The sequence below is a fragment of the Nomascus leucogenys genome, chromosome 15, assembly GCF_006542625.1.
Source record: "Nomascus leucogenys isolate Asia chromosome 15, Asia_NLE_v1, whole genome shotgun sequence".
NCBI lineage: Eukaryota > Metazoa > Chordata > Mammalia > Primates > Hylobatidae > Nomascus > Nomascus leucogenys.
Genome location: NC_044395.1, coordinates 40,451,103 through 40,472,858, shown reverse-complemented (window position 1 = coordinate 40,472,858; position 21,756 = coordinate 40,451,103). Strand labels below are relative to the sequence as shown.

At 43.1% G+C, this 21,756-nt stretch overlaps 1 protein-coding gene across 4 annotated transcripts in view; it reads right to left on the bottom strand.

Moving 5' to 3' along the window:
• Positions 1–15,283: 15,283 nt before the first annotated feature.
• The window catches only part of MRE11 (MRE11 homolog, double strand break repair nuclease), a 336,343-nt gene continuing 329,870 nt past the window's right edge, over positions 15,284–21,756 (bottom strand). For all 4 annotated transcript variants that reach the window (XM_030794530.1, XM_003253007.4, XM_012495886.2 and 1 more), the window contains one exon: positions 15,284–15,728. In XM_030794530.1, coding sequence (XP_030650390.1) covers positions 15,672–15,728 — 57 coding nt within the window. In that variant the 3' untranslated portion in view covers positions 15,284–15,671. The remainder of the gene's footprint in view (positions 15,729–21,756) is intronic.

Genomic DNA, 21,756 nt, shown 5'->3' with positions numbered 1-21,756 from the left:
CACCACCAAAATACAAAAGATCACTCAAGACTACAGTGAACACCTTTATGCACATAAACTAGAAAACCTAGAAGAGATGGATACATTCCTGGAAAAATACAACCCTCCTAGCTTAAATCAGGAAGAATTAGATACCCTGAACAGAAGGAGCGAGATTGAAATGGTAATTTAAAAATCACCAACACAAAAAAGTCCAGAACCAGACGGATTCACAGCAGAATTCTACCAGGCATTCAAAGAAGGATCGGTACCAATTCTTTTGACACTATTCCACAAGATAGAGAAAGAAGGAACCCTCTCTAATTCATCCTATGAAGCCAGCATCATCCTAATACTAAAATCAGGAAAGGATACAACCAAAAAAGAAAACTACAGATAAATATCCTTGATGAACATAGATGCTAAAATCCTTAACAAAACACTAGCTAAGTGAATCCAACAACATATCAAAAAGATAATCCACCATGATCAAGTGGGTTTCATACCAGGGATGCAGGGATGGTTTAACATATGCAAGTCAATAAATGTGATATACCAGATAAACAGAACTAAAAACAAAAATCACATGACCATCTCAATAGATGCAGAAAAAGCATTCGACAAAATCCAGCTTCCCTTTATGATTAAAACATTCAGCAAAATCGGCATCCAAGGGACATACGTTAATGTAATAAAAGCCATCTATGACAAATGCACAGCCAACATAATACTGAATGGGGAAAAGTTGGAAGCATTCTGAGAATGGGAACAAGACAGGGATGCCCACTCTCACCACTCCTCTTCAACATAGTGCCAGAAGTCCTAGACAGAGCAATCAGACAAAAGAGAAAGAGCATCCAAATCAGTAAAGAGGAAGTCAAACTGTCCTTGTTTGCTGATAAGATCGTTTACCTTGGACATATCTAATTTAAAATATCAATATCCATCTTGTATATGCAATAAAACTTACCTTCTGTAAAAGTAACAATTTTCTTTTTCTGTTGCTGGATAAACACTTAAAAATGAGAATTTTTTTTTTTTTAATTATACTTTAAGTTCTAGGGTACATGTGCACAACATGCAGGTTCGTTACATAGGTATACACGTACCATGTTGGTTTGCTGCACCCATTAACTCGTCGTTTACATTAGGTATTTCTCCTAATGCTATCCCTTCCCCTCCACCCCACGACAGGCCTCGGGGTGTGATGTTCCCCGCCCTGTGTCCAAGTGTTCTCATAAAATGAGAATTTCTTCATTAGCTCTCAGAGGGGGCAAAAGAAGATACAGTTCCTCTAATGAGTAGAGCTGTGCAATTAATGTTGCAAGGGGATTTTCTGTAATTCTATAGGTTGAGTCACATTTCCTAACATCAGCTCTCATTCTATGCTCTTAATTGCCATTGGGCTATTTTTTACTACTTCTTTTTCATTTCTGTTGTGTGCTTTGTTTTGAATCAGATCTTCAGAACGAGAAAGAGGATAATTAGCCATATTTAAGCTATTTTATTAATATTGCATCTTACAGAGGGAGAATGATGATTAAAGTGTTTTTTAAAAAATAGCAATACCAAGTAAAAAAATTGTTAAGGATATTTCTAGAAAGCATCACAGGATCAGCACCTCATTTTCACAGGATGTAAGCAACAGCTATCATTGATCTTAGGCTCTTTTGAAAATGCTTTAATAGGATTTTTTTTATTTCTTTGAATTACCACTTGAGGCCATTAATTTTGAGCATCAGAAAAAGAAGTCTTTTTTCATATTAATTTTACACTGACTTCTATTTCATAAAGTTCATGCTATGATAAAAGAAATTCTAGCAATTACAGTTGAAGATGCTACTTGCAGCCTGCTAATCACATCATAAGCATCATTGCATCTAATCACAAAACACACAAGGTAGGCATTTTTATCTACTGAATGGGGAAGCAGATATTCCGAGACTGACTTGTGTAAGTTACACAGCTAAAAGGATTGGAAGATTGAAGCCCAGGTCTGACTGATGAACAATCTTATCATTAGCTTCTGGGTGAAGAGTACTGTTAAAGCCTAACACCAAATGGAGGAAACCTTTTACTGTGAAGTTCACAAAATCAAATAAATGACTAGGTATTGGGTAGGGTGCAGTGAAGAAGGTGCTCTCATGTTGCTGGTGGGAGTATAAATGGATATATCCTTTCTGCAATGGAATCTGGTAAAACTGTCATAAGCCTTAAAATATTTTCATCTCCTTTACCTGAAATTCTATTTTTTACTCTATCCTAGCCTACGGATATAATTTTTAAAATGTGGTCAAAGATTTATGTACAACTGACAGTATATTTTATTTAAAAAGAGTCCTTGTTGTTTATTGTATACACGCATGTGCATATATATATGCAGATTAAATAACACAATGTCTGGAATTTGCTTCAAAATCATCTGGACCAGAGGAAGAGAAATGGATCGAAGCAGGATGATGGATACATGTAGGTTTCTCACACCCTATCTCCACATAAAAAGTATAAAAATATTATGTAAAAAGATGACTCCATCAAGCATTATTTATTATAGTGAAAAATATATTATGCTGTGGTATTCCATGACTCAAAACATTATGCAACCATTAAAAGAAATGTTTTTGAGAAAAATTTAGTAACTCAGAAAATGCTTTCGGAATTACACAAGCAGGACACAAACTGATACAATTTCACTTCAATTATGTGAAGAGTTAAAGGGCGCACAGTGAAATGTTAATAGCAGGATTATGGTATCCTTTTTCTTCATATTCTTTTGCATTCTTCACAAGTACTATTTATACTCGGAAAAAACTCAGCAGTTTACAGAGGATAACAGTCCATCTTTATCTGTAATAGGTTCCTAATTATTGCCACTGTCACAGATGGGTCACTGGTCTGATCAGCCAACTGAACCAATCTGACTAGGGTGGCAATTTTGGGTAAGGAGGTGTTTGGAAATCAAGTCGTTGGCTTCATAACTTAAGACTCTTAATGCCTCTACTGCGTAACACAGTCATTTGTGTTTACGAGAGGTATTTCCATTGTCAAGGAGTGAGGGCGAAATTAACAGCTCTGCTTTATTTCTGTGAGTGCTTTGGAATTTTTTTCTTTTAACAAAATCTATTTATGTCTTCACATAGTCATGTATTCAGTATTTACTAAGAGCCTGCTCTGTGCCAGGCACCATGCTAGGCTTGGTTTAGAGACAAAAACAGCAAGGGGCCTTCCCTTAAGGAAACTCAATTCAATGGGAAAGGCAGTGTCGAGAGTTATGGCATCACATAATAAAAGGTTGTGGAAGAGGTGAATTCAGGATGAACCCACGCTGGGAGTCCACAGCCTGCCAGAAGGCACTTGCGGTTAAGAATCGTTATTTACGGGCCGGGCGCGGTGGCTCAAGCCTGTAATCCCAGCACTTTCGGAGGCTGGGGCAGGCGGATCACGAGGTCAGGAAATCGAGACCATCCTGGCTAACACGGTGAAACCCCATCTCTACTAAAAATACAAAAATTAGCCAGGCGTAGTGGCGGGCGCCTGTAGTCCCAGCTGCTGGGGAGGCTGAGGCAGGAGAATGGCGTGAACCCGGGAGGCGGAGCTTGCAGTGAGCCGAAATTGCGCCACTGCACTCCAGCCTGGGCGACAGGGCCAGACTTCGTCTCACAAAAAAAAAAAAAAAATTTAAGGAATTAAACTTGTAAGTATAGCATAAATGGCATGGTCTGAGCATGGTGGCTCATGCCTGTAATCCCAGCACTTTGAGAGGTCGAGGTGGGCGGACCTCCCACCTGAGGTTGGGAGTTCGAGACCAGCCTGGCCAACACAGTGAAAACCCGTCTCTACTAAAAATAGAAAAAAAATAGCTGGGTGTGATGGCTCATGCCTGTAATCCCAGCTACTTGGGAGGCTGAGGCAGGAGAATCACTTGAATCTGGGAGAGATGGAGATTGCAGTGAGCCAAGATCACATCACTGCACTCCAGCCTGGACAACAAAGCAAGACTCTCTCGAATTTCAAAAAAAAAAGGGCATGGTAATTTTCTTCACATAATTTCGATTTTTATCACTCTGCCCTTAATTCCAGCCTTTTATAATATTGTATGATTTTGTTGAATAGTCTAACTGGTGGGTCAAGAACGGACTTTCACCTTCAGATCCTACATGTTCCTTCACTGTGTACAGACTTTTTCCCTGAGATGTATGATCATCACAACCTTCCCTGTTCCACTGCCTGCAAGCTGCGTCTTCAACTGTAATTGCTAGAATTTGTCTTTATCATAGCATGAACCTTATGAAACACAAGGCAGTTAGGGCCAGTATGAAAAAAACACAACTTTTCTTTCTCTGGTGCTCAAAAATAATGGCCTCAAATAGCAATTAAAAAAATCTTATTAGAAGGATTTTTTAAAAGCATGTGAGATCAATGATAGCTATTGCTCGCATCCTGTGAAAATGAGTTGCTGATCTGGTGATGTTTTCTAGAAATATCCTTAAAGACATTTTTACATGGTATTGCTGTTAAAACAAAAACAATCCACTTTAAAAATTATTTCCCCCTCTGTAAGACGCAATATTAATCAATGGCTTAAATTAACAGATAATTATTTTCTTTCATGTTGTGAGGATCTGATTTGAAACAAAGCACACAGCAGAAACAAAATAGAAAAAAACAGCCAAATAGCAATTAAGAGCATAGAAATCAATTCCCAGCTGGACTGTGGAGCTGAATTGGAAAGGCAAAACATAAAGTTCTGAAGATAACACAGAAGAAGTTACACGACCTTAGGGTAAGCAATGGTTTTCTTGAACAGAACACAAAAACGTTACACCTTAATCAATGTAAGTTGGACTTCATAAAGTCCAATTATGCAATTATAAAAATAAAAAAGTTATGTTCCTTAAAAGACCCTCTGTTCAATTAGACGCCATTTATACAAAAAAAACCAAGTCCAGATGCAAAACCAGATAAATCTGACTACATTAAGAACAAACTGCTGCACTGCAAAAAAATCACCATAAGCAAAATTAAAATACAAATAAGAAGTTGGGAAAACATTTTACAGCATATTCTAGACAAAGGGTTAATATCTAATATTTAAAAAATATTTTTTATATTGAGTGAAGAAAAAGGGGACCAGACATTCTAGAAAAATGAGTAAGATACACAAACAAGCAATTCACCAAAAATGGATGTAAAAATGTACCTTAAGCATATTTTTACAAATCCAACTTAATTCATAAGAGAAATGCAAATTATAATTACACTAAGATGCCATTTCTTGTCCATCAGTTTGGGAAATAATCAAAAATTTGACAATACATTCTTCTGATGGTGAGGCTATAGAGAAATAGGTAGTCCACACATTGTTGGTGGGAATACAACTTTTATAAAAGGAACTTGGCAACACCTAACAAAACTACATGTACATTTACTCTTTTACCGAATAATCACACTTCCAGGAATTTACTCTGAAGATAACACTTCTAAAAATTTTAAAATACTAGTATTAGTATTACAGTATTAAAAACACTAGTATTAGCACTGCAGTATTATTTGTAATTGTAAATATCAGAACTACCAAAAGGCACAAGTATAGGAGGACAGAATAAACTACAGCATTTAAACTCAATGGAGTACCATGAGGCTATAAAAAAGGAAGATCTCCATAAAATGACATGGAGTAGTTTGTAGGACAAAAAACTCCATTTGTTCAGACAAAGAGTATATATAGCACAAAACCTTTTATGTAAGAAAATAGGCGACATGAAAAAATGTATAAATCTGCATTATTTTGGTGAAAAGAATAAACAAAAATGAAATTGGTTACCTACAATGGGTGGGGCAAAAAGGGATGAAAGGAATAGGGAAGGGAGTAAGACTTGAGTGTACATTTGAATGATTTAGACTTCAGGAAGCACGTTGATACTCTACATATTCACAAAATAAAACTAAATCCTAGACTAGAGGGAAAAACATGCTATATAAGGAAAGTATTGGAACAAATAACAAAACTGGAAAATGGACTGTAGATTAACAGTATGGTGGTTATAAAAGAGGATATTCTTGTTCCTAGGGAACATACAATGAAGTATTAAAGAGTAAAGGAACATGACATTCCAACCTAGTGTCAAAAGATTGAGAAATTGTATGTGTGTGTTCACATTTGATATGAAAATATATGTATATAACATATACATATATGCATATATAGAATTTTTTAATGACAAAATGTCAAAAATTGGTTAATCTGAATAAACGATAAAAAGTTCTCCATTATTCTTGCAACTTTCTGTAAAGTTGATACTATTTCCAGTTTTAAAAATATTACCTGGACTTAAAACTACTAAAAACCTCAGAAATCAGTACTGGAATGACAAACCACTAGAAACTTTCAGGATACCTATGATGGGTTTACTTATTTATCTCATTGTTTATGGTAAAACACTTTAATGAGTGTAAAATGGATGCCTTCATTTCCAGAGTACCCAAGAACCAATGGAAATGCAGTTGGGCCTCTCAGCCTATTAAGCAATGGCCTTTTGCCTCTGGCAAAATGTACTCAAAGTCAGATATACCATGCAATCAGTTCAAATGCACTAACAGGTAGACTGCAGTTATAAGCTTCTATGTAGAAAATTCTGATTTTTACATAAAATATAAACATAAAACACTTGGTATTGTTATTAAACAGGCACTGTGATCAAGGGTACTTATGCCCTAGTTTTGGGTATTTGTACATGAACCATCTTGACTACACAGTGGCTCAGAGGCAGAACAAAGTTTGCATGGGCCAACCAGCCTAATATCCATTAAACCTCTTTTGTTAATCAGCCATAATGTGCAACAGCCAGCCAAGAGCCCTTTAAAAATCACTTTACCACTTTTAATGTCAAGGCACCACAGATTAAATATCCTTTTATTTGACTCAAACTGAACAATAACATTTAAAACACACAATGGGAAGCAGTGCAGTTATCTCTCAAAATTGACAATGATGGTTTAATTAAGAGGTTGATAAAGCATATGTGGAAAAATCAGAATGTCAGAATAAGTACCAAAGAGAACATATACTTTGAAAAGGGGGCTAAAACATGTAGCTATACAACCTGGGGTTCCTACTGATTGATGGATTGATTGATTGATTGAGACAGAGTCTTGCTCTGTTGCCCAGGCTGGAGTGCAACGGCACGATATCGGCTGACCGCAACCTCCAACTCCCATGTTCAAGCAATTCTCCTGCCTCAGTCTCCTGAGTAGTTGGGATTACAGGTGCCCACCCCGTGCCTGGCTAATTTTTGTATTTTTAGTAGAGTCGGGGTTTTGCCATGTTGGCCCTGCTGGTCTTGAACTCCTGACCTCAGGTGATCTGCCTGCTTCAGCCTCCCAAAGTGCTAGGATCACAGGCGTGAGCCACCGTGCCTGGCGCTGGGGTTCTAATTCAACAATTTTTCTTGGTAGTCTTGCCAACAGTAGTTGGAGAAACATGTTCCTAATTGTTGATGGGGAGAGGATTAAAGGTAAGCATACACATTTTAATACGTATTCAATGTCTGAATTTGAAGAATAAAAATGCATTGCTTTTACCACTTAAAAAGAGCTAAAATCAGATCCAGTTATTTGACACAGCAAAGACGCACAAATGTACATGGCAATAGAAAGTTATATAAGCTGGTTCTTTAGATCAAACTAAAATTCTAGTATTTTCTAACCAAACTAAGTTCAAAAGTACTAAAAGAAAATGAAACAGGCAAATGATGAAATGTGGATCTTTTTCATTCAAGAATATGGAAACTCATTGGACTGAAAAACCCAACTCTTTATTATACCAAACTTCTATAATGATCTTAATGGTAGTTAGCTTTAAAAAAACACAAAATAGGCTGAGCGCGGTGGCTCAGGCCTGTAATCCCAGCACTTTGGGAGGCCGAGGCGGGTGGATCACAAGGTCAGGAGATCGAGACCATCCTGGCTAACACGCTGAAACCCCGTCTCTACTAAAAATACAAAAAAAAAAAAAAAAAAATTAGCCAGGCGCCTGTAGTCCCAGCTAACTGGGAGGCTGAGGCAGGAGAATGGCGTGAGGGAGGCGGAGCTTGCAGTGAGCCGAGATCACGCCACTGCACTCCAGCCTGGGCAAGAGTGCGAGACTCCATCTCAAAAAAAAAAAAAAAAAAAGAAAACACACATACACACACAAAATACTAAGAATTAAATATATGACAGATACAAAAAGGACATCGATTACTTTGGGTGAAAGTTGCTTTTAAATTCTATATTTCCAAAGAAGATATTTTACATTGAGATACTTTTTTTTTTTTTGAGACTGAGTTTCACTCTTGTTGCCCAGGCTGCAGTGCAATGGCACAATCTCGGCTCACTGCAACCTCCGCCTCCCGGGTTCAAGCGATTCTCCAGCTTCGGCCTCCTGAGTAGCTATGATTACAGGCACACGCCACCATGCCCAGTTAATTTTTTGTATTTTTAGTAGAGATGAGGTTTCACCATGTTGGTCAGGCTGGTCTCGAACTCCTGACCTCAGGTGATCCCCCTCCTGAGCCTCCCAAAGTGCTGGGATTAAAGGCATGAGCCACTGCGCCCAGCCCATTGAGATACTTTTTTACTCAGTTTTTTTCTAAGAATGGATTTTTCTCTTTATGAAAACAAAATATTGGGGGCGCGGTGGTCGTTGTATCCAGCACTTTGGGGGGGGGGGGATCAGGTCAGGAGATCGAGACATAGTGAACCGTTCTACTAAAAAAAAAAAATTAGCCGGGGGGGGGGGCCTGTAGTCCAGTATCGGAGGTGAGGCAGGAGATGGGTGAACGGGAGGCGGAGCTGCAGTGAGCCGAGATCGGCACTGACTCCAGCTGGTAAAGCAAGATCCGTCTAAAAAAAAAAAAAAAAAAAAAAAAAAAAAAAAAAAAAAAAAAAAAAATATTCCTTTTCTTTATAAACCTTTATATGCCAAATTTATCAAGCTGGTAAATTCCATAACAGGCTGAACCAAATGAAATACCTAATAAAGCAATTTACATGATTAAAAGGCTAATTATGGTATTACTGCATAGGTTTAGTATTAATGCATAATTCTAAGTTTATTGCAACTACACTAACTTCCTAATTTTAGATTTGCAGCTGCAGCCTCCTAACTGCATCTCATGGCAGAAGCACCACCTTGTGGCAAAAGTAGGAGCTTTTGAATTACAGAAGTCAGGGCTGGTTACCCAGAAAGGAGAAAACAATATAATGGGCGTCCAAGACATTGCGCTATTTCTTGACCTGTAGAGGGATTCCATCAGTGCTCAATTTATAATTATTTATTCAACCATATGACTTTCCTGTATTTATTGTTATTTCCTACTTTTAAAAGTTTGGGAAAAAAAGTCTTTTACGTACCTGAATTAAAGGTCACATTCCTAAATGCTTGAATTTTCTAAGCACCACTTACATTTTCTAGAATTTCCTAGAACTTCGAGGAATCTTTAACCTTGTAAATGCACTGTTGTATTTTTATGATAGGAAATAAAACACCAGAAAGATACTTATTCTTTGGTAAGTGACTGAAGAATTCCCTACAGATGTTTTCCTCTGAGTGTTTTCATTCCTGCTCTCCCAAAGCCTCCAAGAGCAAATGCAGCTGCTTTCAAACCATCTGAAAGACCTCTACATTCCTATACCAACAGGTCTGAAAATTGTTAGAAACAAAAAACAAAACTCCCCTAAAACCAACAGATTTTGCAGGATCAATATAAAATATTAAGGATATACAGCACATTTAACTATGTAACACTATTCAATAAAAAAAAGGTTTCCCTATCACGTTTTATTTACCACATTTTCAGGGCTTGATACATACTATTCACAAAATGACCTGAATTAGCTGGAGAGATTTTTCACCCTCTGTAACTGCTATGGCATCACTTTCCTTAGCGATGAACTGAATCGCATTTAGTACCTCTTTTCACAGCCAGAGCAATTTTTTTTTTAAGGAAAAAAGCCTTATTCCTTTTTTCCTAGGAACTTGTCAGGATACTTTAGTGACCATTCCCTCACTATTACTCTCACCCAGACCCACCTAACTGATGCATGAGAAGAGCCACTAGCTGATGTGGCCCACAGCTCAGTCTGAGCCAGCATGGTTTGTGCAGGGGTAGGTAGCATGGCATCATCCAGACACTGCCTCCCCTGGTAGCTTCCATTCCATCATGGACAGCACTGCTCTTCCCTGACTTAACCCTCTGCTTTGTTCAAATACTAGAAATATTAGATTTCAAGTTCAATAAAGATGTGGGCAGATCTGCCTAAGAATATTTCACAGGACAATGCCTTCCACTGAGTTAATGTTACTTGCTCAAATAACCCTTATGCTCAAGTTAGGTACAGAAAAAATATTTTTAAGAAAGTGAATAGAATGTTATATTGCAAGTTTTGACTTAGGCCTCTTCAAAAGTGCTATATGAGGCAGCCACTAACCAAGTGTCTGTGTCTTATAATTTGACACATTCCAGGTATGATTATTCTAATGGTCATGAGTATCACTGAGTCAAGTATTTGTTTCTACCTCTGAAGAAATGTCAGGCCGTTGTACTCTCAAGATCTATAACTTCCTTAGAGAATTTTAAAGTAAAGCTGTCGCATAAGACTAAAAGAAGGAATAATCTCAGGGATCTTTTTACAGAGGATTATAGAGAAGAATGGCATTATTTAATTTAAATCTGAAGATGTCTAATTCTTATTTCTCCCTGAAAACAAGTAAAAAATAGAAACTTAACATGGGCTACTAAGATTTCTGGAATTGCCCATTCAGAAATGTTTCACAGGAACCAAAGTTGAGATAAAGTATTGTTAATGAGAAATCCTGGCATTGACATTCTACATTAAATATATTTCTATACTTTACTGTAAGGTTCAACTGACCACTCTACCTAAAACAAATTCTCCAATATTTTCAAGAAGATGTAGTTTAAAACAAATTTTAACCCTTTTCCTCCTAGAAATAGGCACAAACATATGTGTGAAAGAGAAGAAAAAGGGAGAAAGGGAGAGGGGAGAACGGGGCGGGGGGAGAGAGACAACACCATTAAGGATACAGAATAATAAAGGAAATTACTACCACTTAATGGGAACATAATCTTTTGAAATCTTTGCTACAACTGGAATAAAAAACTCAGTAATTCTGACAGGTTATTCTACTCTTTTAAATAAAAACATATCTGTTCAAACGATTAGGTACTTCTAATCATTTAGTCTTATAAGAAGCATTAGAGCCTTCCTGCCTGCCTTCCTCCCTTCCTCCTTCCTTCCTTCCTTCCTTCCTTCCTTCCTTCCTTCCTTCCTTCCTTCCTTCCTTCCTTTCCCTCTGTGGCCCACGCTGCAATCTACTCAGCTCGGGACTGCCTGGGACTGCCGCCGCGCGCCACCGCTGCCTGCTTTTTCTCGTTTGGCTGCAGGCGCGCGGTCGCCATGTTGGCCACGCTGCTCACCAGCTCCTGACGCCGAGTGCTCTGCCCGCCTCAGCCTCCCGAGCCCCTGCCCGGCCACCGCCCCGTCTGGGAGGTGGGGAGCGCCTCTGCCCGGCCGCCCCGTCCAGGAAGAAGTGACGAGCGCCTCTCCCCGGCCGCCCCGTCCAGGAAGAAGTGAGGAGCGCCTCTGCCCGGCCACCCCGTCCGGGAAGAAGTGAGGAGTGCCTCTGCCCGGCCGCCCGTCTGGGAAGTGAGGAGCGCCTCTGCCCGGCCGCCCCATCTGGGAAGAAGTGAGGAGCGCCTCTGCCAGGCCGCCCCGTCTGGGAAGTGAGGAGCGCCTCTGCCCGGCCACCCACCGTCTGGGAAGTGAGGAGCGCCTCTGCCCGGCCACCCACCGTCTGGGAAGTGAGGAGCGCCTCTGCCCGGCCACCCACCGTCTGGGAAGTGAGGAGCGCCTCTGCCGGCCGCCCCGTCTGGGAAGAACTGAGGAGCGCCTCTGCCCGGCCGCCCCGTCTGGGAAGTGAGGAGCGCCTCTGCCCGGCCACCCCGTCTGGGAAGTGAGGAGCGCCTCTGCCCGGCCGCCCCGTCCAGGAAGAAGTGAGGAGCACCTCTGCCCAGGCACCCATCGTCTGGGAAGTGAAGAGCACCTCTGCCTGGCCGCCCGTCTGGGAAGTGAGGAGCGCCTCTGCCGGCCCCCCGTCTGGGAAGAAGTGAGGAGCGCCTCTGCCCGGCTGCCCCATCTGGGAAGTGAGGAGCACCTCTGCCCGGCGCCCCGTCGGGAAATGAGGAGCCCTCTGCCCGGCCGCCCCGTCCGGGAAGAAGTGAGGAGCGCCTCTGCCCGGCCGCCCCGTCTGGGAAGAGGTGAGGGGTACCTCTGCCCGGCGCCCTGTCTGGGAAGTGAGGAGCACCTCTGCCCGGCCACCCATCGTCTGGGAAGTGAGGAGCGCCTCTGCCCGGCCGCCCCGCCTGGGAAGTGAGGAGCGCCTCTGCCCGGCCACCCATCGTCTGGGAAGTGAGGAGCGCCTCTGCCTGGCCACTATCGTCTGGGAGGTGAGGAGCGCCTCTGCCCGGCCGCCCCATCCGGGAGGAAGTGAGGAGCGCCTCTGCCCGGGTGACCCGTCCGGGAGGAAGTGAGGAGCGCCTCTGCCGGCCGCCCGTCCGGGAGGAAGTGAGGAGCGCCTCTGCCCGGCCGCCCCGTCCGGGAAGTGAGGAGCGCCTCTGCCCAGCCGCCCCGCCTGGGAAGTGAGGAGCGCCTCTGCCCAGCCGCCCGTCTGGGAAGAAGTGAGGAGCGCCTCTGCCCGGCCGCCCCATCCGGGAAGAAGTGAGGAGCCCTCTGCCGGCCGCCCCGTCCGGGAAGAAGGAGGAGCCCTCTGCCCGCCCCCGTCGGGAAGTGAGGAGCGCCTCTGCCCGGCCACCCACCGTCTGGGAAGTGAGGAGCGCCTCGCCGGCCACCCATCTGGGAAGTGAGGAGCGCCTCTGCCGGCCGCCCCATCTGTGAATGAGGAGCGCCTCTGCCCGGCCCCGTCTGGGAGGTGAGGAGCGCCTCTGCCCGGCCACCTATCGTCTGGGAGGTGAGGAGCGCCTCTGCCGGCCGCCCGTCCGGGAGAAGTGAGGAGGCCTCTGCCGGCCGCCCGTCCGGGAAGAAGTGAGGAGCGCCTCTGCCCGGCCGCCCCGTCTGGGAAGTGAGGAGCGCCTCTGCCCAGCCGCCTCATCCGGAAGAAGTGAGGAGCGCCTCTGCCCGCTGCCCCATCCGGGAAGAAGTGAGGAGCGCCTCTGCCCGGCCGCCCCGTCCGGGAAGAAGTGAGAAGCGCCTCTGCCCGCCCGCCCCGTCTGGGAAGTGAGGAGCGCCTCTGCCCGGCCGCCCCGTCTGGGAAGTGAGGAGCGTCTCTGCCCGGCCACCCACCGTCTGGGAAGTGAGGAGCGCCTCTGCCCGGCCACCCACCGTCTGGGAAGTGAGGAGCGCCTCTGCCCGGCCACCCACCGTCTGGGAAGTGAGGAGCGCCTCTGCCCGGCCACCCACGTCTGGGAAGTGAGGAGCGCCTCTGCCGGCCGCCCGTTGGGAGTGAGGAGCGCTCTGCCCGGCACCCACCGTCTGGGAAGTGAGGAGCGCCTCTGCCCGGCCACCCACCGTCTGGGAAGTGAGGAGCGCCTCTGCCCGGCCACCCACCGTCTGGGAAGTGAGGAGCGCCTCTGCCCGGCCACCCACCGTCTGGGAAGTGAGGAGCGCCTCTGCCGGCCCCACCGTCTGGGAAGTGAGGAGCGCCTCTGCCCGGCCACCCACCGTCTGGGAGGTGAGGAGCGCCTCTGCCCGGCCACCCCCGCTGGAGTGAGGAGCGCCTCGCCCGGCCCCCACCGTCGGAGGTGAGGAGCGCCTCTGCCCGGCCCCGTCTGAGAGCGCCTCTGCCCCCCCCGTCCGGGAAGAAGTGAGGAGCGCCTCTGCCCGGCCCCCCGCCGTCGCCCGCCCCCCCCCGCCCCCCCCCCCCCGTCCGGGAAGTGAGGAGCGCCTCTGCCCGGCCGCCCCGTCCGGGAAGAAGTGAGGAGCGCCTCTGCCCGGCCGCCCCGTCTGGGAAGTGAGGAGCGCCTCTGCCCGGCCGCCCCGTCCGGGAAGAAGTGAGGCGCGCCTCTGCCCGGCTGCCCCGTCTGGGAAGTGAGGAGCACCTCTGCCCGGCCACCCATCGTCTGGGAAGTGAGGAGCCCTCTGCCTGGCCACCCATTGTCTGGGAAGTGAGGGGCGCCTCTGCCCGGCCACCTATCGTCTGGGAAGAAGTGAGGAGCGTCTCTGCCTGGCCGCCCCGTCTGGAGTGAGGAGCGCCTCTGCCCGGCCGCCCCGTGTCTGGGAAGAAGTGAGGAGCGCCTCTGCCCGGCCGCTCCGTCTGGGAGGTCTACTATGGAGGCCAGAAGCAATGTGGGGGCTGGACGTGGTGGCTCACACCTGTGGTCCCGGCACTCTGGGGGGCGAGGCGGGTTGATCACTTCGGGCTAGGAGTTCGAGACCAGTCTGGCCAACTTGGCGAAACATGAAAAATACAACAGACAAACCAACCAACCAACTCAGTGACAACAAAACAGGTCTACCCTGGAGTCATACTCTAATTTTTTCTATTTTCCTCCCTTTCTGATCCTTTATCCCACTTTCTTTTTCTTCCTCTTCCTTCTCCCTCTTCTTTGTCAAATAGAGGATTGAGTTATTATCACTGATCCACATAAAGTCCCTCTCTACCTTATTTTAACTCCCACCCCCCATTTCTATTCCCCGACTTCCCATGTGTAACCTTCCTAATATGTTTGATACGCATCTTTTTGTTTGTATGTATTTTTAGAAAATGTTTATTGTTTTTGTGTGCAAAAAAAATTAATTAGAAAATGTGGTACATATACACCGTGGAATACTATGCAGCCATAAAAAAGAACAAGCTCATGTCCTTTGCAGGGACATGGATGGAGCTGGAAGCCATTATCCTCAGCAAATTAATACAGGAACAGAAAACCAAACACTGTATGTTCTCACTTACAAGTGGGAGCCGAACAATGAAAACACATGGACACAGGGAGAGAAACAAAACACACTGGGGCCTTTTGAGGCGAGGGGGAGGGAGGGCACCAGGAAAAATAGCTAATACATGTGGGGCTTAACATCTAGGTGATGGGTCGATAGGTGCAGCAAACCACCATGGCACACATTTACCTATGTTAACAAACCTGTACGACCTGCACATGTATCCTATAACTGAAAATAAAACAAAATTTAAAAATAAAAAAATAAAAAAAATAAAAAAAATAAAAAAAAAAGAAGCATTAGAAAAAAACATACATAGTAACAAACAGTGAATTTAGGCACAGGTTCACATAAATTGTTTTACTTTCAGGAAACCCAGAACCTCTAGGAAATTACTAAAATTATGAAGAAGTTAAATTTTATAAGCTCTTTCCCTCAACTTTGGCTAAATGTAACCATATTAAAATACTGATATAGTTTTTGATCATGAAGTAGAAATGTAAAATGGTAGCTTTATTTTAATCTTTACTCAAGAATGATATTGAAACAAAGCTCTTACTGTTAACAACCAGGTTAAAAAAACAAGGTGAATCAATGCTACTGTACATGTCTGTGAGCTAGAAATTTCCTACTTATGGAGTCATGCTCAGGAAATAATACTTAAAATCTTAAACTCTGAGCTTGTAACGCTTTCATTTTTCCTGTATCTTGCATGTTTCTTAGTGCCATTAAATATATTATCTTCTATTTCTTCTTAAAGAACTAGTGTTCATAAAAGGATCATCATCGTCATCCTGAAATGAGATACAAATATTGTATTAGTGATTGTTCCATGCTTCACTGAAAAAAGACAGAAGTTCTTACGGGCAAAACAATACCAGTGAGAGTCATTTCACATGGGGTAGACTTTATTTTTCTATTTCCTTTATAACTGCGAAATATATAAGTACAATTAAATTTTTAATGAGCATTAAAATGAAAATTTATCCTGCTGTGTGTGCATGTATCTACAATATAAACCACACACATTTGCCTCACTAACCTTAATAAAGACAAATGAAGTATAGGTAAGCCAGAAAAATAATTCCTCAAGTCATTTTATATTTGGTTTTTGAATATATTTCCTCATTTACATTTTATTACAGTTGTATCTACTCTTCTGGAAATTCACAGCGAAAAAATAACGAAGCCACATGGAGATCTAACTCAGAAACAGCTGTAATTTTTCTTTCCCATTACCCATTTAATGCTAGAAATAGCTAGCTACTCTCACACTCATGCAAAAAACAACCTAGCAAAGCAAGCTTTTAAATAGTTTTTTGGATAAAAAAAGAAATACATGCAGTATTTCAAGAGTTCCCATGCTGGCCGGGCGTGGTGGCTCATGCCTGTAATCCCAGCACTTTGGGAGGCCGAGGCGGGCGGATCATGAAGTCAGGAGATCGAGACCATCGTGGCTAGCCCGGTGAAACCCCGTCTCTACTAGAAATATGAAAAATTGGCCGGGCATGGTGGCGGGCACCTGTAGTCCCAGCTACTCAGGAGGATGAGGCAGGAGAATGGTGTGAACCCGGGAGGCAGAGCTTACAGTGAGCTGAGATCGCGCCACTGCACTCCAGCTTGGGAAACAGAGCGAGACTCCGTCTCAAAAAAAAAAAAAAAAAAAGTTCCCATGCTATTGGGCTATAGATTGTATGCATGGTAAGAATAAATAGGAATATCAGATATTAACTAATAATTCAATTAAAGAGAATGAAAACAAACCTCAGATAAGCCCAATTATACAATTTTACGAAGATAACATAAACCAATTCTTATGTATTCTGTAAATATTCAGAAAATAAAGGAAATTCGTTTGTAAATCTTTTGTGTTTAAGACATTAAAAGAAATTATTTGATGCTAGGCTTTGTTGGTGGTATCAGCACTTCCAAATGTTAGCTAAATTAACTATCTCTGATGAGAAATGGATGCCTTAAGAAATATAAATTCATTTTCATTTATTGATTCATTTTCTGCTACTATCAAAGACAAAACTTAAATAAACCAGAGACAAATCCAAATGAAGTCTAATAGATAATCTGCTAATAGTTTGTCTTTGCAGTTAACACGAACTAGTATACAAATTTTTAACTGTAACATATAACCGCATATATATCCAGATGTTTTGGAATAAACAAACAATAATTGCTCACTTCCCTCCTGGAAGCAACATGTTAGTATTTAATAGGTAGAATGAGCTCTTGCTGCCATTTTTCTTGGCAGCCTGAGTTGAGTTCTTTCAAGCTGTTTTAAACCACAGCTGAAATATAGGGAACATGGCAGCAGCAGCCAAAGCTAAAAATGAAAGGTGTAAGTCACAGGCTACAACGTAGATAAACCTTCAGGAACTTATGCTATGTGAAATAAGCCAGTCACAAAAAGGCAAATACTATATGATTCTACTTATATGAAGTACCTAGAGTAGTTGAATTCATAGAAAGTGAAAGAGGAATGGTGGTTACCAGGGGATGAAGAAGGGGAAACGGAGACTTGTTATTTCAGGGATATGGATTTTCAGTTTTGCAAAATGAAAAAGTGCTGAAGATCTGTTTAATATGGATCTATTTACCACTACTGAACTGTACACTTAATAATGGTTAGTTTTATGTTATGCTTTTGCTACAATTAACAATTTTTTTAAAAAAAAAAAATGAAAGGGGTGATGAGCCTAAAAGAAATACCTTCAAGAAATTCAACAAAAACTAGCAAAGGCCCTTCAAATGGCAGCCATGAAGGAAAGGGGAAGGGCAGTATCCTTCAGTCATGTAGTTTTATTTAAACTTAATTGAAACAGCAAATTAATAAAGGCAAGAGGCAAGTCCTGACTTATAACTCTTCCTCTTCCTCCTCCTCCTCATTCACGGTGGAGATTTCATGGTCGCAGACATGATCTGGAATTGGAGTTTTTTCCAGACATCCTCCCAGAGAACATTTCGGACAATGCCTGAATACCTCATGTCATGAAATCACCACCATGTGCCACCCTCTACATGACACATGTAAAGCATATAGTGAGTACTTGATAAATATTCATTAAAGTAATATTAAAAGCTCTTGGGTTATCATCATCATTTCTCCAAATATAAATAAATGGTAGAAGCTAAAATAAATTCTGATCCCACTGTTAACTGGGCAAATAAGAACTGAGTGAATATCGTATTTTAAAAATCTACAGGACTTTTATATCTGAGGTAATTACACTAATGGGCACTCAACATATGTTACTTGTTAACTTTTAACATTAACTATAGTTCAAAGGAAGGTTATCAATGAAACTTTTTTTTTTTTTTTTTGAGATGGAGTTTGGCTCTTGTTGCCCAAGCTGGAGTGCAATGGTGCAATCTTGACTCACCGCAACCTCCACCTCCCAGGTTCAAGCGATTCTCCTGCCTCAGCCTCCTGAGTAGCTGGGACTACAGGCATGTGCCACCATGCCCGGCTAATTTTGTATTTTTAGTAGAGACGGTGTTTCACCATGTTGGTCAGGCTGGTCTTGAACTCCCGACCTCAGGTGATCCGCCTGCCTCAGCCTCCCAAAGTGCTGGGATTACAGGCATGAGCTACCACACTCGGCCTGAAACTATTTTTAAAAATAAATTTTAGTGGAAGAAGGACAAGATGGTCAACTAGACAGGGCCAAGAAGCACCACTGCCACTGATAAAAGACCAAAATATCGAGTAAGCCAACATATTTCGAGCAGATCTTTGGAGAAAAAACACCAAGAGTTGATAGAGAGGTGATACAAACTGGAAGCTGAAGAGGGAGGAAGCTGGGAACCTTGTGGGGGTTGCCCAATGCCAGGGCTGGTTCTTGGCCTTGAAAGGCTCCTAGAAAGGGGTGAGTGAATGGATGATGGGGCAGCACACTCTCACTATGGACCTCAGGGATCCTAGCTACAAGATTCCATGCCCCCTGGAGACATTTCAACTGGCAGGGGGATCGGCCCAAACATGAGGCAGAGACAGAGCTCCAGAATACATGGAGCCCAGGGGTTTTCATACGTAAGGCAGCTGCAGCAGAAGGTGGCCATAGGCGCCCATCCCCCAAGACTTCTTATTTCCCTTGGAGTAGGACTAGCCCCACCTGAATGCTGGGGCAGGACAGAGTGGGGCCAGCTTCCCTGTGGGACAGAGGAACATCTTTTCTGCAGGCCCTCCTCCCCTACAGCCCCTTCAGGGCCCCTGCCAAGCTGCCCTGCAGGAATGTGTGCACAGGGCAGCCTCTGCTGCCCAGCCTTGTTTTTTGCTGGTGGTTCCACCTGAGTACCTTCCTGGCAGCCTGGGAGCATTTCAGATTCCCCAGCACAGCTGGTGCCTGACCCTGAGGGTCCAGACGATGGAGCCACAGGCTGGTCCCAGTGCTACAGGGCTACAGCACACAGCTGGGGCTGGCACTCAAGTGGGGGAGAAATCCCACTTTCAGAACACTGAGAGAAGGGAGACACGTGGGTTTGTGGGCTGATGCAGGAATGGGACATGCCTTCCTCCACAGTGCTGGTCTGGGAAGGCTGTGGCCTGTCTGGCAGCCGTGGCCTCTTTCTGAGGGAGCCCTGCAACCCAAGACACCAAACAACAGTAATGCAGGTGCAGTACCAGTGATAGGAGGGACCTCACCCATGGCCCAGGAGTGGCCCTTGTGAGTGGTCATCTCTCTCCCCAACCCCACCACAGAGCACGGCTGCAAACACGCAGAAATACAAAAGAACTATGCAGCTGAGTAAGAGCCTATCCGCTGGACACTAATGTTAAATGCCAGCTACTGGATCACAGCCAAAACTACAACACCAAAATAATTCTGCCAATATACATCTGTGACACCCAGGGCAAGAATCTAGCCACAGTAAAGATCTATATAGAGCTGTGGCCCTCTGAAAGCACCCAGAAGCAAGGCCAATTGACTATACTCAACTTACACTGCAGTTAAAGGAACAACAGCCCTCTAACATTAGAAGGAATCAGTGCAAGAATTCTGGCAATTCAAAAAGCTAGAATGTCCCCTTACCTCCAAATGAGCCTGCTAGCTCACCAACAATAGCTCTTAACCAGATTGAAATTACTGAAATGACAGACATAGAATTTAGCATCTGGATGGCAGGGAAGCTCATCAAGATTCAGGAGAAAGTTAAAACTCAACCCAATGAATCCAGTAAAACAATCCAAGAGCTGAAAGATAAAATAGCAATTTTAAGAAAGAACCATACTGAACTTCTGGAATTGAAAAATTCACTACAAGGATTTCATAATACAACTGAAAGTATTAACAACATAACAGACCAAGCTGAGGAAAGAATCTCAGAGCTTAAAAACCAGTTCTTCAAATCTACTTGGTCAGAGAAAAATAAAGAAAAAAGAATGAAGAAGAATGGAAAAAAAAACCTCTGAGAAATATGAGATTATGGAAAGAGGCAAAACCTATGACTCATTGGCATTCCTGAGAGAGGAGAGAGAATAAGCAATATGGAAAACATATTTGAGGATACAGTCCAGAAAAGTTTCTCCAATCTTGCTAGAAAGGTTGACATGCAAATTAAGAAATACAGAGAATTCCTATCAGACATAATATAAGATGACCATCCCCAAGGCACACAGTCATGAGATTCACCAAGGTCAACACGAAAGAAAAGATCTTAAAGGCAGCTAGACAGAAAGGTCATGTCACTTACAAAGGGAACCCCATCAGGCTACCAGCGGACGTCTAGGCAGAAACCTTACAAGCCAGAAGAGATTGGGGACCTATTTTCTGCATCCTTAAAGAAAAAAGAAATTCTAACCAAGAATTTCATATCCCACCAAACTAAGCTTCATAAGCAAAGGAGAAATAAAATCCTTCTCAGGCAAGCAAATGCTGAGGAATTCATTACAACTAGATCAGCCTTATAAGAGGTCCTTAAGAGAGTGCTAAACATGGAAACAAAAAAACACCACCTACTACCACAAAAACACACTTAAGCACATAGCTTAGAGACACTATAAAGCAACTACATAATCAAGTCTACAAAACCACCAGTTAACAATACAATGGCAGGATCAAAATCCCATATATCAATACTGACTCTGAATATAAATTGTCTAAATGTCCCTACTTAAAAGGAATACAGTGGCAAGTTGGATAAAAGGACAAGACCTGACTGCTGTCATCAAGAGACCCATTTCACATGTAATGACACACACAGGCTCATAGTAAAGGGATGGAGAAATATCTAACATGCAAAGGAGAAACAAAAAAGAGCAGGAGTCACAACTCTTTTATCAGATATAGCCGACTTTAAACCAACCAACAGTAAAAAGGGACAAAGAAGGGCATTACATAATGATAAATGGTTTGATTCAACAGGAAGACCTAACTACGCCAAATATATACACGCCCAGATTCATAAATCAAGTTCTTCTTAACCTAAAAAAAGACTCAGACAGCAACACAGTAATAGTGGGAGGCTTCAACACCCCACTGATAGTGTTAGAAAGAACATCCAGGCAGAAAACTAACAAATTCAGGACTTAAACTTGACATTTGACCAATTAGACCTAATTAACAGCTACAAAATACTTCATCATCCAATAACTGCAGGATACAAATTCTTCCCAACTACACACCGAACATATTCTAAGATAGATCACGTGTTCAGTCATAAAGTCAGTCTAAATAAATTCAAAAAAATCAAAATCATACCAAGTATACTCTTGGACCACAGTGCAATAAAAAAAGATATCAATATTAAGAAGATCTCTCAAAACTACACAAATACATGGAACTTAAACAATTTACTCCTGGATAACTCCTG